Source organism: Bolinopsis microptera, chromosome 10, assembly GCF_026151205.1.
Source record: "Bolinopsis microptera isolate Bmic1 chromosome 10, MBARI_Bmic_1.0, whole genome shotgun sequence".
Lineage (NCBI taxonomy): Eukaryota > Metazoa > Ctenophora > Tentaculata > Lobata > Bolinopsidae > Bolinopsis > Bolinopsis microptera.
The window spans coordinates 9,605,339-9,629,083 of NC_087081.1; the positions used below are offsets into that span (position 1 = coordinate 9,605,339).

Consider the following 23,745-nt stretch of genomic DNA (forward strand, 5'->3'; position numbering starts at 1 on the left):
CATATATATATATTATATAATCATGATTTGTATGATAAAATCACACAATAGAATTACACATAATAACACAATGTAATGTGTAATACACATAGATTGTGTATGTTTGTTGTGGTACAGGTTTTGCGTGTTGTATTGCTTTACACCGTTCTAATGTAAAGATTAGTAAAGTACAAAGGAATATATTTATAAAAGTATAAAGGAAGTAAATAGAACGAGTCTGACTAGTTAAAAGAGGAGGAGGAAATGTCAAATGAGTAGCACTGCCCGATAATCACTGACTACGGATCGTCTACCCCGTACCAATGTTTTCTAACGAAGGAGGACGAGGGAGATACCCCGTACCAATGTTTTCTAACGAAGGAGGACGAGGGAGATACCCCATACCAATGTTTTATAACGAAGGAGGACGAGGGAGATACCCCGTACCAATGTTTTCTAACGAAGGAGGACGAGGGAGATACCCCGTACCAATGTTTTCTAACGAAGGAGGACGAGGGAGATACCCCGTACCAATGTTTTCTAACGAAGGAGGACGAGGGAGATACCCCGTACCAATGTTTTCTAACGAAGGAGGACGAGGGAGATACCCCGTACCAATGTTTTCTAACGAAGGAGGACGAGGGAGATACCCCGTACCAATGTTTTCTAACGAAGGAGGACGAGGGAGATACCCCGTACCAATGTTTTCTAACGAAGGAGGACGAGGGAGATACCCCGTACCAATGTTTTCTAACGAAGGAGGACGAGGGAGATACCCCGTACCAATGTTTTCTAACGAAGGAGGACGAGGGAGATACCCCGTACCAATGTTTTCTAACGAAGGAGGACGAGGGAGATACCCCGTACCAATGTTTTCTAACGTAGGAGGACGAGGGAGATATCCCATACCAATGTTTTCTAACGAAGGAGGACGAGGGAGATACCCCGTACCAATGTTTTCTAACGTAGGAGGACGAGGGAGATCTCACATAATACAGGGAGAAACACAGCTCACAAGGCTTTACTCTCTAGGGCAAAGGAGCTGGTCGTTCAGTATGTCATAATACATACATTAAAGGTACATTATATAATATTAATATACAGTATATCATCTCTACTATAGTTCAGAGAATTATTTTTGTCTGTCTGTATGTCTGTACGACCGCCCACGTGCAAATAAGATGAAAAATAGGAATTTAGGTAACAACCAAAACGTTCCATAGCAACGGTGTTTTAATGTACACATGCACGTAATTACGTTGTGTTTAAAGTTTTTTATATTTAAATCGGCCGTATCTTCGGTTGGGATGGATATTTTTTGATGCGATTAAAACTTTCTTTCAAGAAATACTACTAGCTTCGTCCCTGTTACCACGGGCTTTCTAGTATATAATAATATACATTATATTTAAGTACACTTTAAAATGATCGGTTACTCGATCTAGGACTAGAGTAACCTAGACTTAGTCGTGATGCAGATGGTAGATACGCGTGCGTATCATGTTAATAAAATGGATAGCGAGCAAGGAAAACAAACACACCAGCTCTAGAATAGACTAATAGAATAATAAGAACGTATAGAGGCAACTTGTACGAACACCGATGGGACATTAAGACAACATTAAGACAACATTAAGACAACAATAAGACAACATTAAGACAACATTAAGACAACAATAAGACAACGTTAACGCAACAAACACCAATAAGACAACAAACGATAAGACAACATTAAGACAACATTAAGGCAACATTAAGGCAACATTAAAGCAAACATTAAGACAACATTAAGACAACATTAAGACAACATTAAGGCAACAATAAGACAACAATAAGACAACAATAAGACAAGATTAAGACAACAAACACCGATAAGACAACAAAATAAGATAAAATATTAAGACAACATTAAGACAACATTAAGACAACATTAAGACAACATTAAGACAACAAACTCAATTAAGACAACATTAAGACAACATTAAGACACTAAACTCATTCAAGACAACATTAAAACAACAAATTCTTTAAAACAACATTAAGACAATCTAGGTAAACTATAGGTAAAAATATAATATGTATTAATCATAAGCTAAAATGTACTAATCTTTGTATTCTAAATGGGGAAAAGAAGAAACATTGTCAGTCAGTCGATAAAATTGTCAGTCAGGCTATATGGCAGCTTTATAGTTGTGACAATGCTAGTAGTGGCTTGCGACTGGAATTGCGGTGTTTAAACTCGTTAAATGCAACATTAATGCAACAAAATGTTTAGAATATGTAATATACGGCCGGGATTTCATTGCCGCAGTTAAAAAGGGTAGCATTATTACACACACAGATTTTTGAAATTATCTGTTAAGATACTTTGGACAGCTAGTTAAAAGTCGGAAATTTAAATTGATGTTAAATTGATACTGAAATAACTGGATTACAATATAGAATAAAACAAATATCTTAATAACGAGTTTTAGGCTTCAGGGCGTTTCCTTGAGCATAAAGGCGAGTTAGGTCTCTATGTTTTCTGTTGCAGATATCTTTTGCCGCTGGGTATACGGTTTGGAGCGTTACTTTACGGAGCTGCAGGAACGAGCTCTCAAGGGATTGTCTGACGTCTGTCCACGAGTGCTGCTTCTGCAATGCACGGAATGTCTACAGTACTGCTTGGATATCGGAATGCTGCGACCTTTCCAAACTTGTGAAGAGTGCAACAATTTTATGACCTTGAAGAAATGCCCAACGAGCAAGTACACAGACGGCTACTGCTGGCAGTGTTCAGACACTTCTTCAGACATCGACCACTTCTGCTCAGTGAGAACCGGGAGTATCCTCCACAAACGCAAGCTACCCTTCTCCGTATTCCTCCACATCATCTGGCTGTTCTGCAACCGACTGAGCGTCTGCGACGTAGCACGGATCATAACCATCAGCACCGGCTGTGTACGGTCCATCTTCTCCTCGATCCGAAATTGCATGCTTGAAGACCTGTTCGACAACGGTGCACGCAGAAAGATTGGTGGGGTCGGCTGTACAGTGGAGGTTGACGAATCCAAATTCGGTAAACGAAAATATAACAGAGGTCGACGTGTAGTCGGAAAATGGGTGCTGGGTGGGTTCTGTAGGACTACTGGCGAATGCTTCTTAGTGGAGTGTACCGGCAATCGACGCGATCACAACACCCTGATCACACTCATCAAGGAGCACGTTCTACCGGGTACAACTATTCTCACCGACAAGTGGAAAGGGTATAACGCCCTGCAACACCACGGATTTCCTCATCAAGTTGTCAAAATCGAGGATTTGTGGACCCGGTCACTGGTGTTCACACCAACAGCTGCGAAGGGATGTGGTTCCACGCTAAGAACCACATGAGAAGAGGAACCGGTCGTACCCGAACGGATTCAGCAGCCATGACTGTAGCCCTGTCAGAATTTATGTGGTGTAAGCGATACGGACTGACAAGAGACAACGCGTCCGTGAGGAAAGCCTTCAACCAAGATATCCCAGCCCTATTCAGAAGAATTTTTGATTAATTTATTGCTCTGTAAATTTGTATTACCTGATAAATAATGAGACCTAATTATTTCATTTTCATAGTTTAAGTCACAATTTCGTATTACTCTAACTCAGTTGATGAAGTAAAATATAATTTGACAAAGTAAAATATATTCGAAGAAATAGTGTTATACTGTTATGTATAACAGTATAACACTATTTCTGTTATACATGATTATTATGTATACATAATAATCATGTATAACAGTATAATTTGTTGTCTTAAACGAATTTGTTGCTTTAATGTTGCCTTAATGTTGCCTTAATGATGCCTTAATGTTGTCTTAATGTTGTCTTATCGTTTGTTGTCTTATCGGTGTTTGTTGCGTTAATGTTGTCTTAATGTTGTCTTATTGGTGTCTTAATGTTGTCTTATTTTTGTGTTAATGTGTCTTATTGTTGTCTTAATGTTGTCTTATTGTTGTCTTAATGTGTCTTAATGTTGTCTTATTGTCCCATCGGTGTTCGTTCTAGTTGCCCGTATAGATAATAATAATATTGTATTGTGAGTGGTTGGAATACGGCAAGCAGGAACCTAAGAGGTTGAAAAGCCATGTTGTACGTAACATGACGCAGATCACCATACGATAACAACCCATCAAGATTACAATGCTCCTTCGTAAAATGTTTATATAACAATTATCATTGTGATTCTGGTGACTGGATGAGTTCAAACACTGACACATCGTGACGAAGCGTGACGCGAGCTAACAAGCTAACAGTCTTCAGACTGTTTGAGGTTGTCTGATTACGGAGCAAAGTGGCGAGTTTGCAAGTAAAGTCTTGCGGAGTAAAGTGGCTAGCACGGGTAAGCGCTTCTTTCATCTGACCGTCAAAGTTGTGAACTATTTTACCAGTAATTTTACTGGGCGAACTGGGGATTGTCATGAGATGGCAGAAGCGGGAGCTTTTTGCCTGCGGTTAATTATCAAAACTAGAGCCTGTTCCAAGTTAAATGTTATGTTTCACCAAAATTGGTGACATCCTTTAAGTATCACTATATTCTGTGTTACTTTCGGACTTTGCTATTATATATACGCTCATTACACGATAGGTTGTATTATGCCACAATATCTTGGGCTTTCATCATGACTCAAGTTTAAGCTATTTTTTAAGGATTAAAAACAGCAATGCCCATCGATGACCATGCCCATTTGGACAAAAGTTAAGGAATAAATGGGCAATGCGGTTGCCCAATGCCCCCCCCCCCCTCCTCCCTATCTTAGTCGACCTTTACCAAGCCGTACAAATTCCATTCTACCAGGAATTACTCTGTTTTAAGTTATCAGGGAAGGCCCTAACCTGCCGTGAAACGCACTATATAGTATGTTTTCAAGGGTTTCTAGATTGTAGTGGTCGCTTGATACTTTCAAACAACATTATAACAACTGCAACATTATAACAACTACTAAACCAAAACGGGGCAAAATTAAAACCTCATGGAGATACTGTTGGAAGAAAACACGCACTATGTTGAAACTGATGTGATGATCCTCCAAGGTTAGACAAAAGTTAAATACTGTGGGGATATATCTATATTATATACTAATTTGTTGTTCAACACACAGGTAGAACATCAACAAACACCGCTCCGAATGATGTGGGGATGTGTGTAAGTAGCTACCCTCAGCTTCTCGTATGATCCCCTGGAATTCCTCAATTCCATTATATGAATATCTTGAACTTAAAAACCTGGCTCGAGTCCAGCACGGAAATAATATTAACTTATTTCATGAATATTTTACTCGCAAGTTTTATGCTGTGTAATTTATGCGCACCTTCATTTTGCGATTTATTTGAGACCAACCAGGCAGCCGCGGGATCCATCAGACTTTGTTCGTTAATGTAAATTTAAAACTCTTGAAACGAGTTAAATAGCTTCTTAGATTTACTGAATTCAACACACACGCAGGTGTGCAGTGTTATGTCACGAAACTGAGCACTCGGTTTAGAACGTGTTTTAGAGAGAACTTTAGAGAGAACTTTAGAGGGAACATTAGAGACAACTTTAGAGAGAACATTAGAGAGAACTTTAGAGAGAACGTTAGAGAGAACTTTAGAGGGAACATTAGAGGGAACTTTAGAGAGAACTTTAGAGAGAACTTTAGAGAGAACTTTAGAGAGAACTTTAGAGAGAACTTTAGAGAGAACTTCAGAGAGAACTTTAGAAGGAACATTAGAGAGAACTTTAGAGAGAACTTTAGAGAGAACTTTAGAGAGAACTTTAGAGAGAACTTTAGAGAGAACTTTAGAGAGAACTTTATAGAGAACTTTAGAGAGAACTTCAGAGAGAACTTTAGAGAGAACTTTAGAGAGATCTTTAGAGAGAACTTTAGAGAGAACTTTAGAGAGAACTTTAGAGAGAACTTTAGAGAGAACTTTAGAGAGAACTTTAGAGAGAACTTTATAGAGAACTTTATAGAGAACTTTAGAGAGAACTTCAGAGAAAACTTTAGAGAGAACTTTAGAGAGAACTTTAGAGAGAACTTTAGAGAGAACTTTAGAGAGAACTTTAGAGAGAACTTTAGAGAGAACTTTAGAGAGAACTTTAGAGAGAACTTTAGAGAGAACTTTAGAGAGAACTTTAGAGAGAACTTTAGAGAGAACTTTAGAAGGAACATTAGAGAGAACTTTAGAGAGAACTTTAGAGAGAACTTTAGAGGGAACTTTTCAACTTTAGAGAGAACTTTAGAGAGAACTTTAGAGGGAACTTGAGAGAGAACTTTGGAGGGAACTTTAGAGAGTGTTTTAGAGAGCGTACGTGTTAACAATCCCGGTATAATGGGTATCGAAGAAATGTGTATATCATTAAACCATAATATTGCATAGAGTATAGTGACAGTGTGGAGTATTCATTTATAGAAATGCTCCAGGGACCACAATATTCATCAACATAAACTCATGATATTATATATGTCGGTCTTTAGTCTTTACATTATTTGTTCATTACATTTAGCATCAATATTCTGTGCTGTGTTCACGACTCAGGACCAGCAATATGAACAGTCCAGGATAATGTGCGTGGCCATTGGCCTGGCCACGCAAAGTTGAGACAACACATTTAACATAAGTGCTCAACTTTCATGTGGATACAGAACTTTATTCTTATTTAAACGCTTTATTATTACTGGAACAAAAGATACGAATATCATGGGCTCCAATTTTCAATGATGTCTTGAAACTACACACAACATCAGATGGATCTTAGATAATAATAATAGACACACCCAAGCTCTAAATACTGAGAGCTACGATCGAAAACCAGAATCTAAACATTGGTTATAAGCTCAAAACGGTTATAAAACCAGAATCTAAACATTAGTTATAACCTCAAAACAGTTAAAATACCAAACATGAAACTCTGTTTAAATCATAAACAAATTGTCTGCAAAGTTGAGCTACAGAATTGTTTACAAACTAGCAACAAATAGACAGGCTCTAATCGATATTCCTGTTATAACACCTCCAACTCGGGCAGTACATCCCAAAGTTAGTCTCAACTTTGTATTATCACAGGAGCACATCTCTGTAAGGTAAATAACTGCTGGCAACATGTAACACATCCCTTCCCCAATATCTTGAATTCCTCAATCTTGCACAGATGATGCGTTGATTTGTCCGGAAACTTCCCTAAAAGGAGACCACGAGATCACGACGTTTTAACACTCCTAGGGTTGCTGTTTTATTTTACGCCGTAACCTTATTACCTTCTGGCACATTTTGGGCGTTATCTGCTACTTATCTTGCCTCCTAATTTCTAAACGCAAAAAAATTCTAAAATTGGAGATGTGGTATGTGGTTTTAGGGCAAGCCTTGACAAAGAGGAATTGTCAGTATTAAATCCAGAGGATAGGTATATTCTAGAATATTTGTCTGACCCAGCAAATTCCGTTAAAATCATGGCTCTGGGCTAGTTTATACTCAAAAGAGCTCGGATGAAGAATTTACGGCCACTTTCGCAGACTCTAGACAGAAAATCTAGACAAAAACAGTCATTTGTGTCCCGTCTCCGTGGACCGTGTATGTAGAATGTATGATCACCACAGCGTAAGCTTTAACATTTGATGCAATAGGTATCATGATAGTATGATATAATGTATTTTGGATCTAAAATGTTTTTAACGTTAACATTCTGAGCCACTCAGGGGCGAACTGAGGCGTATAATAAATTTAATTGAATCGATGTCATTTACTTGTATATTAACAGCTTGCGATCAAATTTTATAAAATGAAACGCATAATTACTTAATTATAATATACACATTTAATAAATTTATATTTATATCTACTGCTACCCGCTTCTAGTAGCTTCCAATTATAACCTGATAACCAATAACCATGGGGATAATGTTTTTTTGTCCATTTTTGTCCTCAGAATATAGGTTACCGCATAGATAAAAATGGACAAATATGGACAAAAATTTTAACTTTTGGTTTGGATTATCTCAATTTTTAACAAACTACCTGCAGAAATGGTTAACGACCATTCACGATCAACGACCATGGCCCTTTTGAGGATAAACTTTGGGCATCACTTTCAAAGTTTAAATCCTCATCTAGGTACAGAAAATAGTCTGTATTTCTATGATGACTCTCAAAGAGAGGAACCTGGGAGCAATGGTAAGTAATCTAAGTATTACCAAGATATGATTCCAAGATCAGCTAGAGCTGCCTGTACGAAATTTTGTTTTCAGTGATTGCGATAGTTGACGTTCTAATATGGGACGTGGATGCAAAGTCTTATCCAACGTGACGAAGGTGCACACGTATCCTTATCAACTGATAAGCTTTTCTCACAAATATCGTCTTCAATTCTCCCACGAAGGTATGTGTGTTTTTGTCATTTTTGTCTATTGTGTTTGAATGTAGTTCAGGATAATGAGATGTTAAATCGCTAAATTGAAGTTTAAGTGGTATCAATTTAGTGATGTACAATGATATCAATGACAAGCATGTTTTCCAATTCCACGTGTAAAACTATGGTTTATAGTGGTAAAACTATGGTTTATTTCCTTAATTTCCTTCACTTATTAATATTATACCCTCCACCATTATACTAATCTTACCAAAACCCATTGGAGGTGGTGCACATTATTTCAAGTTGTGCAACGAAACACAAAACAATTTTAATTGCTTTGGCAATTTGCATACATAATAACCGATTTTTCGAATTCTTCTCCATTGCGATTACACAGCAGTAACCATTACGAAATTTTGTTTTCAGTGATTGCGATAGTTGACGTTGCTAATATGGAACGTGGATGCCACATACTCATCGTAACCTATTTGTCATTTCTCGTATTATTATTTTGCCAACGTCTTATCCAACGTGACGAAGGTGCACACGTGTCCTTATCAACTGATGTGGACTCAGCTCAAGCAATGTCGGAACAGCAATCCCATCAGTTGCGTTCATCAGGAGGAAGAGAAGGATCTAACAGTAGCGCAGGTGTCACAGAGGATGCCTTGAAGAAAGTTTTAAACAATTCGGCAGCTGCTGAAATTAGGAAGAAATCTGAGTATAAAGCGACTAGTACTACCACTGCTATAACTACTACTGCTGCTATAACTACCACTACTACTACCACTGCTATAACTACCACTTCCCATACAAATACTACTATAGCTAGTACTACTGCCACTATTTCTGCAACTGTCTCACCAAGCGACAAAGTAGAGCAATCAACCAGCTATCGTCTCCAGTTTTCCCACGAAGGCTTGTGTATTGGCATTTCCAAAGAAAAGAGACTTACACTGTCTTTTTGTAATCCGGTTAAACAACAAGCGTTCTACCACATCAATGGATTTCTGAGATCTGTAGAATTTTCACTCTGTGTCGGTTTGGCGGGTTTCAACAACTCTACCTCTGGTGACAGTCTGGCACTCCTAGATTGCACACAAGCCATCAGTTTTAACTTAGAGGATGGTAGACTCATCTACAGAGAAGATCAAGCAGATGGTCGTGGAGTACTCTGCATTTCTCCCAAAGGAGGTAGCACACGGTTGGGAAGGGAAATTGTTCTGACTGAAAAATGTAAAAAAGATGCATCTCAGATTGATCTTCTTGAGGAAAGTGCATTTCTGCGCGACAGAGCAGCACTTTTAATGCCGTCTGGAGATAAGTCTTGTGATTCGCCATCCAATAACCGACCACCAATGGCTAAGCTCTTACCTGAGATGCAAGTTGAAAGATGCAACATATTATCTGAATGTGTAACTGTGGTGGTGAAGACAGCACGGAGACCTCTCCTGGTTCTCAGACTTGCAGAATCAATAAAAACAGTTCTCAATCAAGATCTTCCGATGATAGTGATCGATGATGGCCCAAACCCGCATCCCCCGGATATTGTGGCCAAAATTTACCAATTCCCAAATATAAATTACGTAATAAACGAAAATAAGGATCTTGGGATAAGCGAAGGCAGAATGATAGGAGTTAACATGGTAACAACAAAATACTTTGTAAACATGGACGACGATAATGTGGTCACAGAATCGTGGGACGCCGCTAAAATGGTAGAACTACTCGATACAACAGATTTATCTTTAGTGGGTGGGAAAACCGACTCGATGGACTGGCCTGAGCTGCGTTTATGGAATTTGGTTGTGAAAAATCAAAACCAACTCTTAACCATTATTCCACATCCTGCAGAATTGCTAACCAGAGCTTGCCTTTCTTTCCAGATTGTTTGCGATGCGATCTGACCAGTAACAGTTTCATGGCAAGGACAACAGATATTATTGAAGTTGGTGGTTGGAGCAAGGAGCTAAAAGTACACGAACATGCGGATATGTTTTTGAGATTGAAAGCTGCTAGCAAGAAAGTCGTATGGTGTCCTAAATTCCATGTTTTAAATTTGCACAGTAACAATGATAATACAACTGTTATCGACAAAGCTTACAAAGAGTTGAGATACAAAAGAGAGAGGCATATGGAGAGGTTATTTCTGAATCATTGGAATGTTGAATACTATCATTTAATTGAGGGAAGCCCACAGAAATGGCCTAACACCTGGGAAAACGACAAATATTAAAGAGAGGCCAAAATACTTGCAAGTTTAGAGCTTATTTGCAGTTATTTTAAATGGATACTATGAAAATCATCTGACATGAAGTAACTCTGTTACCCCCATTATAAGACACATTCCTAAAAGGTTGGAAACATCTGGCATTCCTGAATACAAACTAGAAATTGATAAGATGGGTTTTGGGTTTAAGCACTATATTGACGTTCCATTATCTATCACGATATTTTAATTTAATTGTTTGCTTTGTTTAACCTTGAAACTTTAGAACTAAATGCCAAGTCTGAACTTCCTGAAACTTAGCCTCTGTTGGAATTCTGAGCGTGAGTTTCAGTCGTGACAAAATACTTGTCGGCATTTCTTGTTACTAAATAAAACAAGATCTCCACAACCCCAGCTGCTATTGCAACAAATAACTAGATAATATTCAACCATATTTCAAGCAAAATACTCCTTTACAGAGAAGTAGACCATCAACTACCTACACTTCACTTGGGTCTTAAAATTAAATGGACCAAAATGATATGTAAAGGGACCCCCTCCGAACGCTTAAAACCATTCAGCTTTTAAATAAATCTTAAATATTTGGCTATAGTTCGATTTGGTAGTCATTTAAGAAGACAATAGCTATAACAGTTATAACAGCTATAGCCTTAATATTATATAGTTGCTTAGTTACAGACGTAATGGCTGGAATCCCATGGCTATCCCATGTGTCAGATTGTCGATTCGTGGTTGAATATTATATCATACAAATAATATTATAGGGGGGGGGGGGGGGGGGGGGTAACCATGCGCAAACTTAAGTACAATACAATGCTCGAGCACTCGATCAAATACAATTACCACCATATAAGGTGCTAACTTCCTCACGTTCTACATTGTTGTAGCGTAACGTGGCTAATTTCCTACCTTATGTATCTGACATCTGTATCATGATACTGTTAGTGCAGATGTGGACTGTGAAGCACCCAAACCACAGAACTTCCTACCACGCACCAAAAGCAAAATCTTTCCTGCTCCTCCCGGTTTTATCATGTAACAATAACTACCAATGGTACGACCAGCCGGCAGCCAGGGGCAGCCCCGGCAGCCACTGTACAAACCGCATTAACCGCTTTGCTGAGCCTTGGTTAACCACATTTTATATCTGTTGGTCCGACAGTTAAATTCCCATAATTACTTAGAGCTTTACGAGAGAATTTTGTAAATCACTTTTACTTTTACCGTGCGATCTTGATATTAGTATTCAAGGGTCTATGAAACAAAGCTGAAAAGCAATCTGCTCTTACAAGTAGCAAACTTTAACCGATGCAGAAAACCTCATTAACTAATTAATTATCTTAGATATTTATTACAGCGTACATTAAAAGTGAAAACTGAGGAGTGAGGGTTGAATGGAGGGAGGCAGCATTGAGGGGATGGGTTGCTTTTGTTAATATTATAATATTGTTAGTGTTACCAGCACACGTTTTACACACTTAAAAGGCTTCTTTATAATAATATGATAGTCAACGTTAACCCAGCAACTGGGTAATGTATTGGAAATCTACAAACTGAGTTTTGGATAATTTTAAAAGAACTATTATATAATATCATGGTTCCAATTTAAAGCCGTATAACAGCAACAGCAGACTTGCAGTAGACTGGGAATGTTGTCATGACAACAACTTATAGACACTTATTAAACAGGGTGTTATCTTAGTACACAATGTAATTAAGCTCAGTGGTACAGCCTTTTTATACTCAAAAAGGTGGCGTGTAGCTTAATTGATACAGAGCGTGGTCAGACTGCAGAGTGACATGTCAAACAAAAAATATTCTGTACACTGAGCAGCAAATTTATCTTAGTAGAATATAGTAGTAAATCTTTCAAAGTACGAAATATCTCTTTAAAAGAGCATCCTAGGCACCTTATAGATATCAAAACGCATAAAAAAGAAAACAAAAACATCAACCATCTTCTAACTTCTTCCACTCCTCCCTATCTAAAGCTAAAAATCTAAGGTCTTCGAAATCAGTCAAATTCTTAAGTCTAATATCAAGATTTCTACTAGTCAAGTCTTTTCTAATAACATCTAATAAGTTTAAACATGGTCTACCCCGTCTCCCTTCCATAAAAATATCAGAATTTATAGCAAATAACATAGAGGTGTATGCTGGTGAGTCTTCCTGTCCTCTTAAGATATGTCCTAACATTCTCCATCGAAACTTAGAGACTCTCACAGACAAGGGAGTGACATAACAACGAGCATAGAGTGCCTCATTAGAAATAACCCCAGTAGGCCATCTGATGTTGAGGATTCTTCGGAGGTGTTTGCGATGAGCAATATCAAGTTCATTCAACGAAGCTAGTGGTGCAGCCCAGGAGTTGCAGTTGTAGAGTAGAATAGAGACTACTTGTGCCTCGTAGATTTTGATCTTCCTTTGGACTGAAATCTTGCTCTTCATCGAAACTTTCTGAAATTTACTAAAGGCAACATTACCAAGGAATATTCGATTCTTGATATCCTTAACAGTGCACATCAACGATCCTAAAGTTTTGTTAGAGCGCCACTCTTCACCACCTCTATACACTTTTCCAACAATCACCTTGCGTTTAACAGTGGGTTTAGGATCTGCTAAATAAAAATGGACAAATTCAGTCTTGGAAGAATTGATATGAAGGTCCCACTGCTGGAATATATCTTTAGTAGAATATAATAAATAATAATAATAAAATTTGGTAGCTTAAACACAAACTCTAAGCCCAGTGGATAAACCACAAAACTTATGCTCTATTGTGTGAAACAAAGATACTAGATCAAGATAACTATCAAGGAGTGTATGCATAGGACATAAAAAGTTTTGGAACGAAGATGAAATGCTTATTAAGCGAGCTAACAGTCTAATTGCTAATAAGTTCAAAAAGATCATGACATTAGGTTGCATCCTAAACAGTTTAAGCAAATAACATAAAGTTATATTGTCAATTAATCGCTCATGCCATAACTTTTCTTAAACAGGTGAGTTTTTAATAATGTTTTGAACAGATCAACATCAGAACAAGTCTTAATTTCAATTGGTAGTTGGTTCCAGATTTTCGGAGCAACAGTCTGAAACGCTCTTGGGTGCGATCTTGTAGATCCGACAGGTAGGTGTAAGGAGGAAGTTCTTCTGCTACTCGAACTAACAAATGTTACTAGATCACACAGATATGCAGGAGCAACACCATTGACTGCTTTAAAAATCAGTAAACATAACTTAAACTCAATCCTTTCCTTCACCTTGAGCCAATGAAGGGATTTGAGCTTCTCCTCGACTGAGTCTCTCTTCTTTAATCCAAAAACCAGACGGCATGCTCGGTTCTGAATGTTCTGCAGCTGTGTAATTGAGGCTTGACTACAACCATAGTAAAGCGCATTGCAGTAGTCAAGCGATGAGATTACAATTGCTTGAGTCAGTGTTCCCATCTGTTTGGTTGTGAGAAATGTTTTCATCTTAGCAAGGTCTCTTAGTTTCAGAAAACACGATGTTTTAAGTTGCTTGATTTGCTCACCAAAGTTTAGTTGAGAGTCGAGACGAAATCCGAGGTTCTTTGCAACAATAATATAGGAATATCAGGGAATATAATTATTAATTACAGTATAACAGCATATTATTATGAACGTGGGTTGCAGCAGGCTCATTTTAGGAAACAAAAATATCTGATTTTCTTAAATATTTACGTGAATTACATTCCCTCAGCATTTACTTAATGACCAACATGTGCTTAGTGCTAGCATGATGTTTAATTAATTACAGCTTCAAGCAGACCACTAGAAGCATAATTCACTTTGTATAATTTACATAATATATGATTAATATCCATGATTTACGTGCATAATTTACATGTCTAACTCACATGTTTAACTTACACAGTATGTGTATTTATATTACTATGTAGTAAATGTTAATATAACAAAACATTTTAGTAGGTCAGCATGTGGACTACTACTACAAGTAGGTAAACGTAAGTTTTAGTGTACACAATAATATGCGGTAAAAATAAAAGAATTAAACAAGACACGAGAAACTTTATAAAGCTCAGTAGTCAGTATATAACTAAAAGAATTAAGTTAACAGGTGCAGTACACAGCCTACCTAATACTTATTACTACATACTTACTATTAGTCTGCAGAAAGAGTAGTTAGGCGCTCCTAGGGATTCCATTTCACAAAATTTAAACTATTCGACGGGAAAATAGTAGAACAGACTAAAGATTACAACTCACTATTATATTTGCGATTTTATTCGTCTAAAAGTAATTTTTAAAACCGCTATAGTTTGTGAAATTCTGAAATTCTCTAGAACTACAATGCAAATGTAAGTCTAGATTCTAAATAATATAATGTAATAATACTTCAAGTAAAGCCATGATTTATTTCAGGAACTGTGTGTATATTTTGTTTGTGCACTCAGTGATATAATATCATTACCGTATATCATTATCGGATAGGCTACCCTAATCCTCATATCTAGGGTGTTTTATGAGCGGAATACGTGAAATACGTGAAACCACATAAATCACTCCTGCTTCATGAATAAAGTTAACGAAGTGTTACTTAAATCTGCCTGGTAGTATTATAGTACATATTGCAACATTCCCTCAATATTCCCTCAATATTCAGCATCTGGTACAACACATAACTCTCAGATTTATTAATACCTAGAAGCACAATTTGAAAACAATAATGTAAACTATTACAATGGACCATTATCATTATAACAAACCCCAGGAGCGCTGCTGTGTATAAACACATAATCTCTATTTTACAACCACATATTGTGCAAGTTGCACAATTCGTAAAGAGAAGCAACTCCGTGGACTGCTTTATCGTAGTATAATAGATAACGTGTACTTTTATATATAACACAATATATAGCTACTTATTGTCTTGTTGTGCAATCAATACAGTGTACGGAGAGAGAGAGAGCAGACTAATTTTACAGTGTAATAATTGTCACTGCAATTCTATAAAGCTATAACAGCGCAATATTATAAAAGCGCAGTTTATTACTTTAAATATTATAATGCAGGTTGTGCGGGTTTTTAACAAAATAACTGAGCTCTTTGAAGTACAATCTGAAATGTGTGTAACTAGTTATTATTATAATATTAACGGTTACTGGTTAGTAGTTATATTATATATATATACCTTACAGTGTGTAGATTTTTACAGTGTATTATTATAATAACAGTTACTATGTTTACATTTGAACTACCCGCTGTTGTGTCTATATAGATTATTCCTATAATATAGCTGTATTAATGGCCCGGCCCGGGTATGTAATAGTCGTATTGAGTATTGACGTGAACACATGTGATATGGCTTGCGTCATGCATGCAAGCTGAATTATAAAGATCGTTTTGATAAGCACTTACTCTTAGATAAAAGGATTAACAAGCAATGAACCTTTAACCGATTGTGAAGTACAAAGTGTAATTCAGCCATTTGCAATCATGGAGCAAGTTAGCTCACTTTCACATGCGACGCTGTTTGAATACAAATTTTGTAATTGTAACAGTGTTAACATATTATCAACATAATAGTAATATAGTGACATTATTGGAAATCAGATGACAGAGATTGACTAATTGAGTCTAAGTACACTAGAGCACGCACACTGTAATACTCTATAAGATACTTCATCAAAATTAGAGTAATTTAATTACTTTGTACTTTTCCGGAGCTGGTCTAAGTACATGTTTAGACTTATTGATTAGTTTTCAAACCACAAAGTGATGGGTGGTCGTGTATTGTTCATTAGCAGTGTATTAGAAAAGTAAGGTACAAGCTATTTCAATTGCCCAGTTTACCTTGTTATGATTAACTTGGAGATAAAAAACATTATTAATGCTTTAATGTTACATTATCCTGTTAGCTTTCCCATACTTCCCATACTTTCTATCGTGTTGACCATTGCGTTATCATATAATACACATTATCCTCGTGTCTCGGTGTTCACTTAAACGGTACTTGGTGGCTGAACTTTGGTGTCTGACGTTTGCAGCTAGATCGGACTCTGATATTATGTATTAGCAAATTTGTATAGTGTATAATTTTTTAGTGTTTATCATACTCTGCAACCTGGTAGCGCGGCTGACACAAAAACAAAATGTTGGTCTGGCTTGTGCATAGCCTAGTAAATAACATGCACTCCGATAAAAGCCGTCTGGAGAAACTCCGCATAATGTTCATTGTAGTCAACGGGCACAAAGAAGCATTACTAGCAATTGTGTCCTTTACCCTCCTACATAATTTGAACATTTTTGTGGCTAACCCATTGAACAACATCTGAATTAATATGTATTTAGTATTAAAAGATTCAGTAAGTTATCTTTTCATGTACGCTGTACACTGTAGTTAGTAAATGCAAACCAAACTTTTTCGATCAGCCGCGCGCAGAACCAGTGTTGCACTAGGTCAAAATTTTGTATATTTTGTACATTTTTTAGTGTAAATTAATTTATTAATTTATCACAAATTATTTTATTATAATAAAACCACTTATGTGAAATGGTTATTTTGACTTTTAATATTTGAACTAAATATGAATTGATTGTGGGTATAAAATAAAATTTGTTTTACTAAAAATTTGTTTGGCAAGTTTCCATAAACGATATTTTATGATCGTCGCCGATAATCGCTTATTGGGCGCTTTTTCGGCGCTTTTTTTCAAAAAAACCGTTTACAATCGCTTTTTTTACGATTATAAGCGGTTCAAAAAAAATCGCTTATAATCGACTATAATTGGTGTCATAATTCAAAAAAGCGCTTTTTTGAATTTAAAAGCGCTTATAAGCGCTTTTAAGCGCTTACTAGCGTCGCTGAGCGATTTGAAAGCGGTTTTCCAGTAGGATTGGCGCCAAAAACGGGTGGATAAGCGGTTGGCCGGATAAGCGATTTGTAGGCGCTTTTTTGAACCATTTATAAGCGATTATAAGCGCTTATAATTGGGGTGCAATTTAGCTGTTTGTAAAGCGCAAATAAAGCGCTTATAAGCGCTTTTAAAATTGACTCAAAAAAACGCTATATTACATCTTATAACCGCTTATAATCGATTATAAGCGCTTTTTGAGAAATCGCTTATTACGGCTAATTCATCGCTATTTCACCGCTTTTACCGCTTTTCCTATCATCCATGGCCAGGTGAGCAGGAATTAAAAAGCGCTTATAAGCGCTTTTTCGATGCTGCCCCTAGCCTGGTCGGAACGGGGTAGTGCCCGGAATTTAAAAGCGCTTATAAGCGACTTCTCAATTCCCCTTAACCTGGTTGGAACTTTCATGTGCTTTTCTGAGCAACCTGGGGTGCACCGGCAGAGTCAGGATTTAAAAGCGCTTATAGGCGCTTATGATCGCTTTTCTACCACTTTTCCTATCACCCATGGCATGGGTTGGCAAGGATTATAAAGCGCTTATAAGCGTTTTTCAATGCTGCCCCTAACCTGTTCGGAACAGGGGAGTGCCCGGAATTAAAAAGCGCTCTTAAGCGCTTTTTAAATGCTGCCCCTAACCTGGTCGGAACTGGAAATCAGAGTGCCCGCTTATAAGTGCTTTTCTGAGCAACCTGGGGTCACCGGCAGAATCAGGATTTAAAAGCGCTTATGATCGCTTTTCTACCGCTTTTCCTATCACCCATGGCCTGGTTGGCAAGAATAAGAAAGCGCTTATAAGCGCTTTTTCAATGCTGCCCCTTAGCTGGTCGGAACGGGGGAGTGCCCGGAATTTAAAAGCGCTTATAAGCGACTTCTCAATTCCCCTTAACCTGGTTGGAACTTTCATGTGCTTTTCTGAGCAACCTGGGGTCACCGGCAGAATCAGGATTTAAAAGCGCTTATGATCGCTTTTCTACCGCTTTTTTACCGCAAGAATTAGCGCTTTTTCAATGCTGCCACTAACCTGGTCGGAACAGGGGTGTGCCCGGAATTAAAAAGCGCTTATAAGCGCTTTTCAATGCTGCCACTAACCTGGTCGGAACAGGGGAGTGCCCGGAATTAAAAAGCGCTCTTAAGCGCTTTTTAAATGCTGCCCCTAACCTGGTCGGAACTGGAAATCAGAGTGCCCGCTTATAAGTGCTTTTCTGAGCAACCTGGGGTCACCGGCAGAATCAGGATTTAAAAGCGCTTATGATCGCTTTTCTACCGCTTTTTCTATCACCCATGGCCTGGTTGGCAAGAATTAGAAAGCGCTTATAAGCGTTTTTCAATGCTGCCCCTTACCTGGTCGGAACGGGGGAGTGCCCGGAATTAAAAAGCGCTCATAAGCGCTTTTTAAATGCTGCCCCTAACCTGGTCGGAACTGGAAATCAAAGTGCCCGCTTATAAGTGCTTTTCTGAGCAACCTGGGGTGCACCGGCAGAGTCAGGATTAAAAAGCGCTTATGATCGCTTTTCTACCGCTTTTCCTATCACCCATGGCCTGGTTGGCAAGAATTATAAAGCGCTTATAAGCGTTTTTTTCAATGCTGCCCCTAACCTGTTCGGAACGGGGGTGTGCCCGGAATTAAAAAGCGCTTATAAACGATTTCTCAATTCTCTTCAACCTGGGCGGAACTGGAGAGTGCCCACTTGCATGTGCTTTTCTGAGAAACCTGGGGTGCACCGGCAGAGTCAGGATTTAAAAGCGCTTATAGGCGCTTATGATTGCTTTTCTACCGCTTTTCCCATCACCCATGGCCTGGTTGGCAAGAATTATAAAGCGCTTATAAGCGTTTTTTCACTGCTGCTTTTTTCAAATACCGCTTTTCCCATTACCCATGGCCTGGTTGGCAAGAATTTTAAGCGCTTTTTCAATGCTACCCCTAACCTGGTCGGAACGGGGGAGTGCCTGGAATTAATATGCGCTTATAATGTATAAGCGATTTCTGAATTCCCCTTAACCTGGTCGGAACTGGAAATCAGAGTGCCCGCTTATAAGTGCTTTTCTGTGCAACCTGGGGTGCACCGGCAGAGTCAGGATTTAAAGCGCTTATAGGCGCTTATGATCGCTTTTCTACCGCTTTTCCTATCGCCCATGGCCTGGTTGGCAGGAATTAGAAAGCGCTTATAAGCGCTTTTTCAATGCTGCCACTAACCTGGTCGCAACGGGGGAGTGCCCGGAATTAAAAGGCGCTTATAAACGATTTCTCAATTCTCTTCAACCTGGTCGGAACTGGAGAGTGCCCGCTTATAAGTGCTTTTCTGTGCAACCTGGGGTGCACCGGCAGAGTCAGGATTTAAAAGCGCTTATAGGCGCTTATGATCGCTTTTCTACCGCTTTTCCCATTACCCATGGCCTGGTTGGCAAGAATTTTAAGCGCTTTTTCAATGCTACCCCTAACCTGGTCGCAACGGGGGAGTGCCCGGAATTAAAAGGCGCTTATAAGCACTTTTTCAATGCTGCTCCTAACCTGGTCGGAACGGGGGAGTGCCCGGAATTTAAAAGCGCTTATAGTTATAAGCGATTTCTCAATTCCCTTCAACCTGGTCGGAACTGGAGAGTGCCCACTCGTATGTGCTTTTCTGAGCAAACTGGGGTGCACCGGCAGAGTCAGGATTTAAAAGCGCTTATAGGCGCTTATGAATATGATGGCTTATCTACCGCTTTTCCTATCGCCCATGGCCTGGTTGGCAGGAATTAGAAAGCGCTTATAAGCGCTTTTTCAATACTGCCACTAACCTGGTCGCAACGGGGGAGTGCCCGGAATTTAAAAGCGCTTATAGTTATAAGCGATTTCTCAATTCCCTTCAACCTGGTCGGAATTGGAGAGTGCCAACTCGTATGTGCTTTTCTGAGCAAACTGGGGTGCACCGGCAGAGTCAGGATTTAAAAGCGCTTATAGGCGCTTATGATGGCTTATCTACCGCTTTTCCCATCACCCATGGGCTGGTTGGCAGGAATTAGAAAGCGCTTATAAGCGCTTTTTTAATGCTGTCCCTAAGGATTTGAAAAGCGGTTATAAGATATAAGCGATTACAATCACTTTTTATTGCTGGTTTTTACCGATTTATCTATCATTCATCAACATGGATTTAAACATAGTTGTTTGACTGGCGATCTAGAAGCCAAGCAAGAAGGCTAAGTGCACGGCGCGGCAAAGTTCTCCGACAATAATTGTCAGAAATTGTATAGCGCTTGCAAGCGTTTATTTATATGTTGTTAATGGTGGTGGTTGTCCTGGTGGCGGTCGATGCGCGCTGCGTCATCAGTCATACACACTTCACATTCAGAACTTGCAAAAGAAATATATAGTATATGAAATTAAATTATTGCGCTGGGCCACGCTCAGTCTGTCAACGAGTATGACAGGCCTGTTTATGTCATTCCAAGGAATCTCTAGTCGGGCTGAGCGAATCACGACGTCTGAAAAAAGTGCGGTGCTCATTGAAAGTTAGTGTGTGCGTGACCAGCATTCATGTACTTGTTCATAATCAATCGTGGACATAAAAACAAGTGCACGCTGAGTACCAATAGGAAAAAAGTAATGTATATATACGCTAGTAAAGCCGTGCGCGTGCAGGTGTGCTGAGATAGCTTTTAAAATTTGGTTATTAGATAGTAAAACTGCAACAAATAAACCGCGCCAGATTGCGTGTTTAAATTGAATCGCTCCTACGAAATCGCTCGCCCAAATTTTAAAAAAATTCTTGTGAAAAGGCCTTTGGGTATGACATTGATTTAAATCGGTGTATTTTTTGGACGCTGATCCCGAATCACCCGCCATGACGTAGGGTAAAAATATTTCCCTGGAGAGTTACATGGGCAAAAACCGTTTTAGTCACGTGACAAAAACATGATTTCGATTATTTAGGGCTCATGTTAGGGTTTGGGTTAAGGTACGCGGGTTATGGATAGCTTCGGGGTTATGGTTGGGATTATATTAGGGTTTATGTAAAATTGTTTTGTACCGCTGCAAAACCATAAAAACCAAGGTCACGTGAAATTTTTGGGCGAGCGAATTAGCAAGAGCCGGTCGCGGTTTTTATACAAAAATAAGCGTACACATGATATACAATGCAATAAAGCTAAGAATTTCTGCATGTTCGATTATTTTGCACCTAACTTAACCATGTGCCTTCGTGCTGCCGTTGCTCTATCCAGATAGGTAGTGCGCCATCGACAGTGAGCCGCGCGTGCCGACTGTATAGTAGAATAGTTTTTTAGCGCTAATTTCGGCCAGCACAATTTTCTTCAAACAAATAGATATTGAGTATCCTTCCCGACCTCCGATTGCAACAAAAATTGGTTAGCTCACTCTGTACTCATAGACTTACGAGGAAAGTGTCCGAAATAATACGACAAAAATCAACGAATTTGGTTAAATTACGCGACTTTTACATCTACTTTTGCTCCAAAAGCCGCGCACCATAAAATATGGCACCCTTCACCTAACCATGTGCTTTCGCGCCACTTCGGGCGCGCTTGTTTCACAAGTACGTCAAGAAGTGAGTGGGCGCGCGCTACTGCAAGCGCAAGGGCTCTGGATAGAGCAAATGGCACCCAGCTAGTGAGGCGAAACTCACTGATCTTTCCAAAAAGGTATGACAAATTTGGTATTGTGAAAATTCTCACAGTCTCTAGAAAACAGTGTTACAAAAAAATTTTAAAATCTGAGCAAGTTTATTTTATCGTCCACCCCTAATCCAGAGCCGTTGAGCTTTGATTTAGCCGCCAACCCTCCATCGATTTTGGCAACCATATATTGGTTCCCAAAATTTCCCGCACTTTGCAGTTTCTGCAGTAGAGGTAATTAGGTATAAACTACAGTACAGCTGTACTTACAATCACATTCACAAGCATGCAAGCTCACGTACCTGGTCCAATGAGCCTAGCGGGAAACAGAAAACGTTTTAATTAGTTTGTTAAACGAAGTGTCGTACGTCAATTCCGAATCACCCCTCATGGCTGTATTATGTATAGTTATAACCATAAGTTTGTGTGTTTATAACCATACAACACGTATTTATACCATGCAATTCAAAACGTATTTATAAGCATGCAAGACACTTAATTGTCGCCGGTCTAATTGCTTATATTTGTGATAAATATTTTAAGAGTATCACTTGACCATTGCATGTTACATGTTACTGGTCTGGCCCGACATAGCACGTGCCATCGTGGCATTTCGAGAAGAAAGCGGCGCGCGCTACTTTAGACGAGTAACAATAACATCCGTCAATTAAGAGTATCACCTGTTAACCATGGGTATTGGGTCTATTTGTATCATTCAGGTCGCGTCGTGACATAGTCATAAGTAAATTAAACAATTGCGCGGTAATCGGTAAACAAGCTGATATGCCCATTTTACAGCATGAACTAACATGAGACAAAATAAAATATTGACTCACAATGCGATGTCAATCTTTCAATTCACAGCTTGGCGAGGCCCAGTCGATCTAGTGGTGAATTTTTACCAAACTAGCGAAGCGCAATGTTGAATGAGATTGCGAGAATTGACGGGTGACACTCGTAAAATATTTGTTCCATATATTGGAGTCCAACTCGGCTTTTACTAATTCGCTCGCCCAAAAATTTCACGTGACTTTGGTTTTTATGGTTTTGCAGCCGTACAAAACGGTTTTACATAAATCCTAATCCCAACCCTAACCCTAACCATAACCCCGAAGTTAACCATAACCCTTACCACAAGCCTAACCCTAACCCGGGCCCTAAACAATCGAATTCGTATTTTACTAATACTTGATTCACGATGTCAATCCTTCGCAGCTCGGTGAGGCACAGTGGTGCATCTCGCCGATCTACCGAAGTGTGGTTGCGAGAAGCATTATTTGATGCGCGCGCGACCCAGTAGTGCATCGCGCTACAATACTAATACTAGCCTGTCACGTGACCAAAACGGTTTTTTGCCCATAACTCTCCAGGGAAGCATTTTAACCCTACGTCATGCCCATGGGGGATGATTCGGAATCAGCGTCCAAAAATACACCGATATAGATCACTTTCATGCCCCAAAGGGCCTTTTCACAAGAATTTCCTTAAAATTTGGGCGAGCGATTTAGTAGAAGCGGTAGAAAAGCGATCATAAGCGCCTATACACTATAAGCGCTTTTAAATCCTGATTCTGCCGGTTGCACCCCAGGTTGCACAGAAAAGAACTTATAAGCGGGCACTCTGATTTCCAGTTCTGACCAGGTTAGGGGCAGCATTTAAAAAGCGCTTAAGAG

General features: G+C 38.9%; 2 protein-coding genes across 3 annotated transcripts in view; one reads left to right on the forward strand and one right to left on the reverse strand.

Moving 5' to 3' along the window:
- LOC134821809 (uncharacterized) overlaps nt 1-23,745 on the reverse strand; it is an 88,215-nt gene that overhangs the window by 62,543 nt on the left and 1,927 nt on the right. The window lies entirely within an intron of this gene.
- On the forward strand, nt 2,497-3,351 carry LOC134821600 (uncharacterized). Its single transcript, XM_063832301.1, has one exon. The coding sequence runs from the start codon at nt 2,497-2,499 to the stop codon at nt 3,349-3,351; it is 855 nt and encodes a 284-aa protein (XP_063688371.1).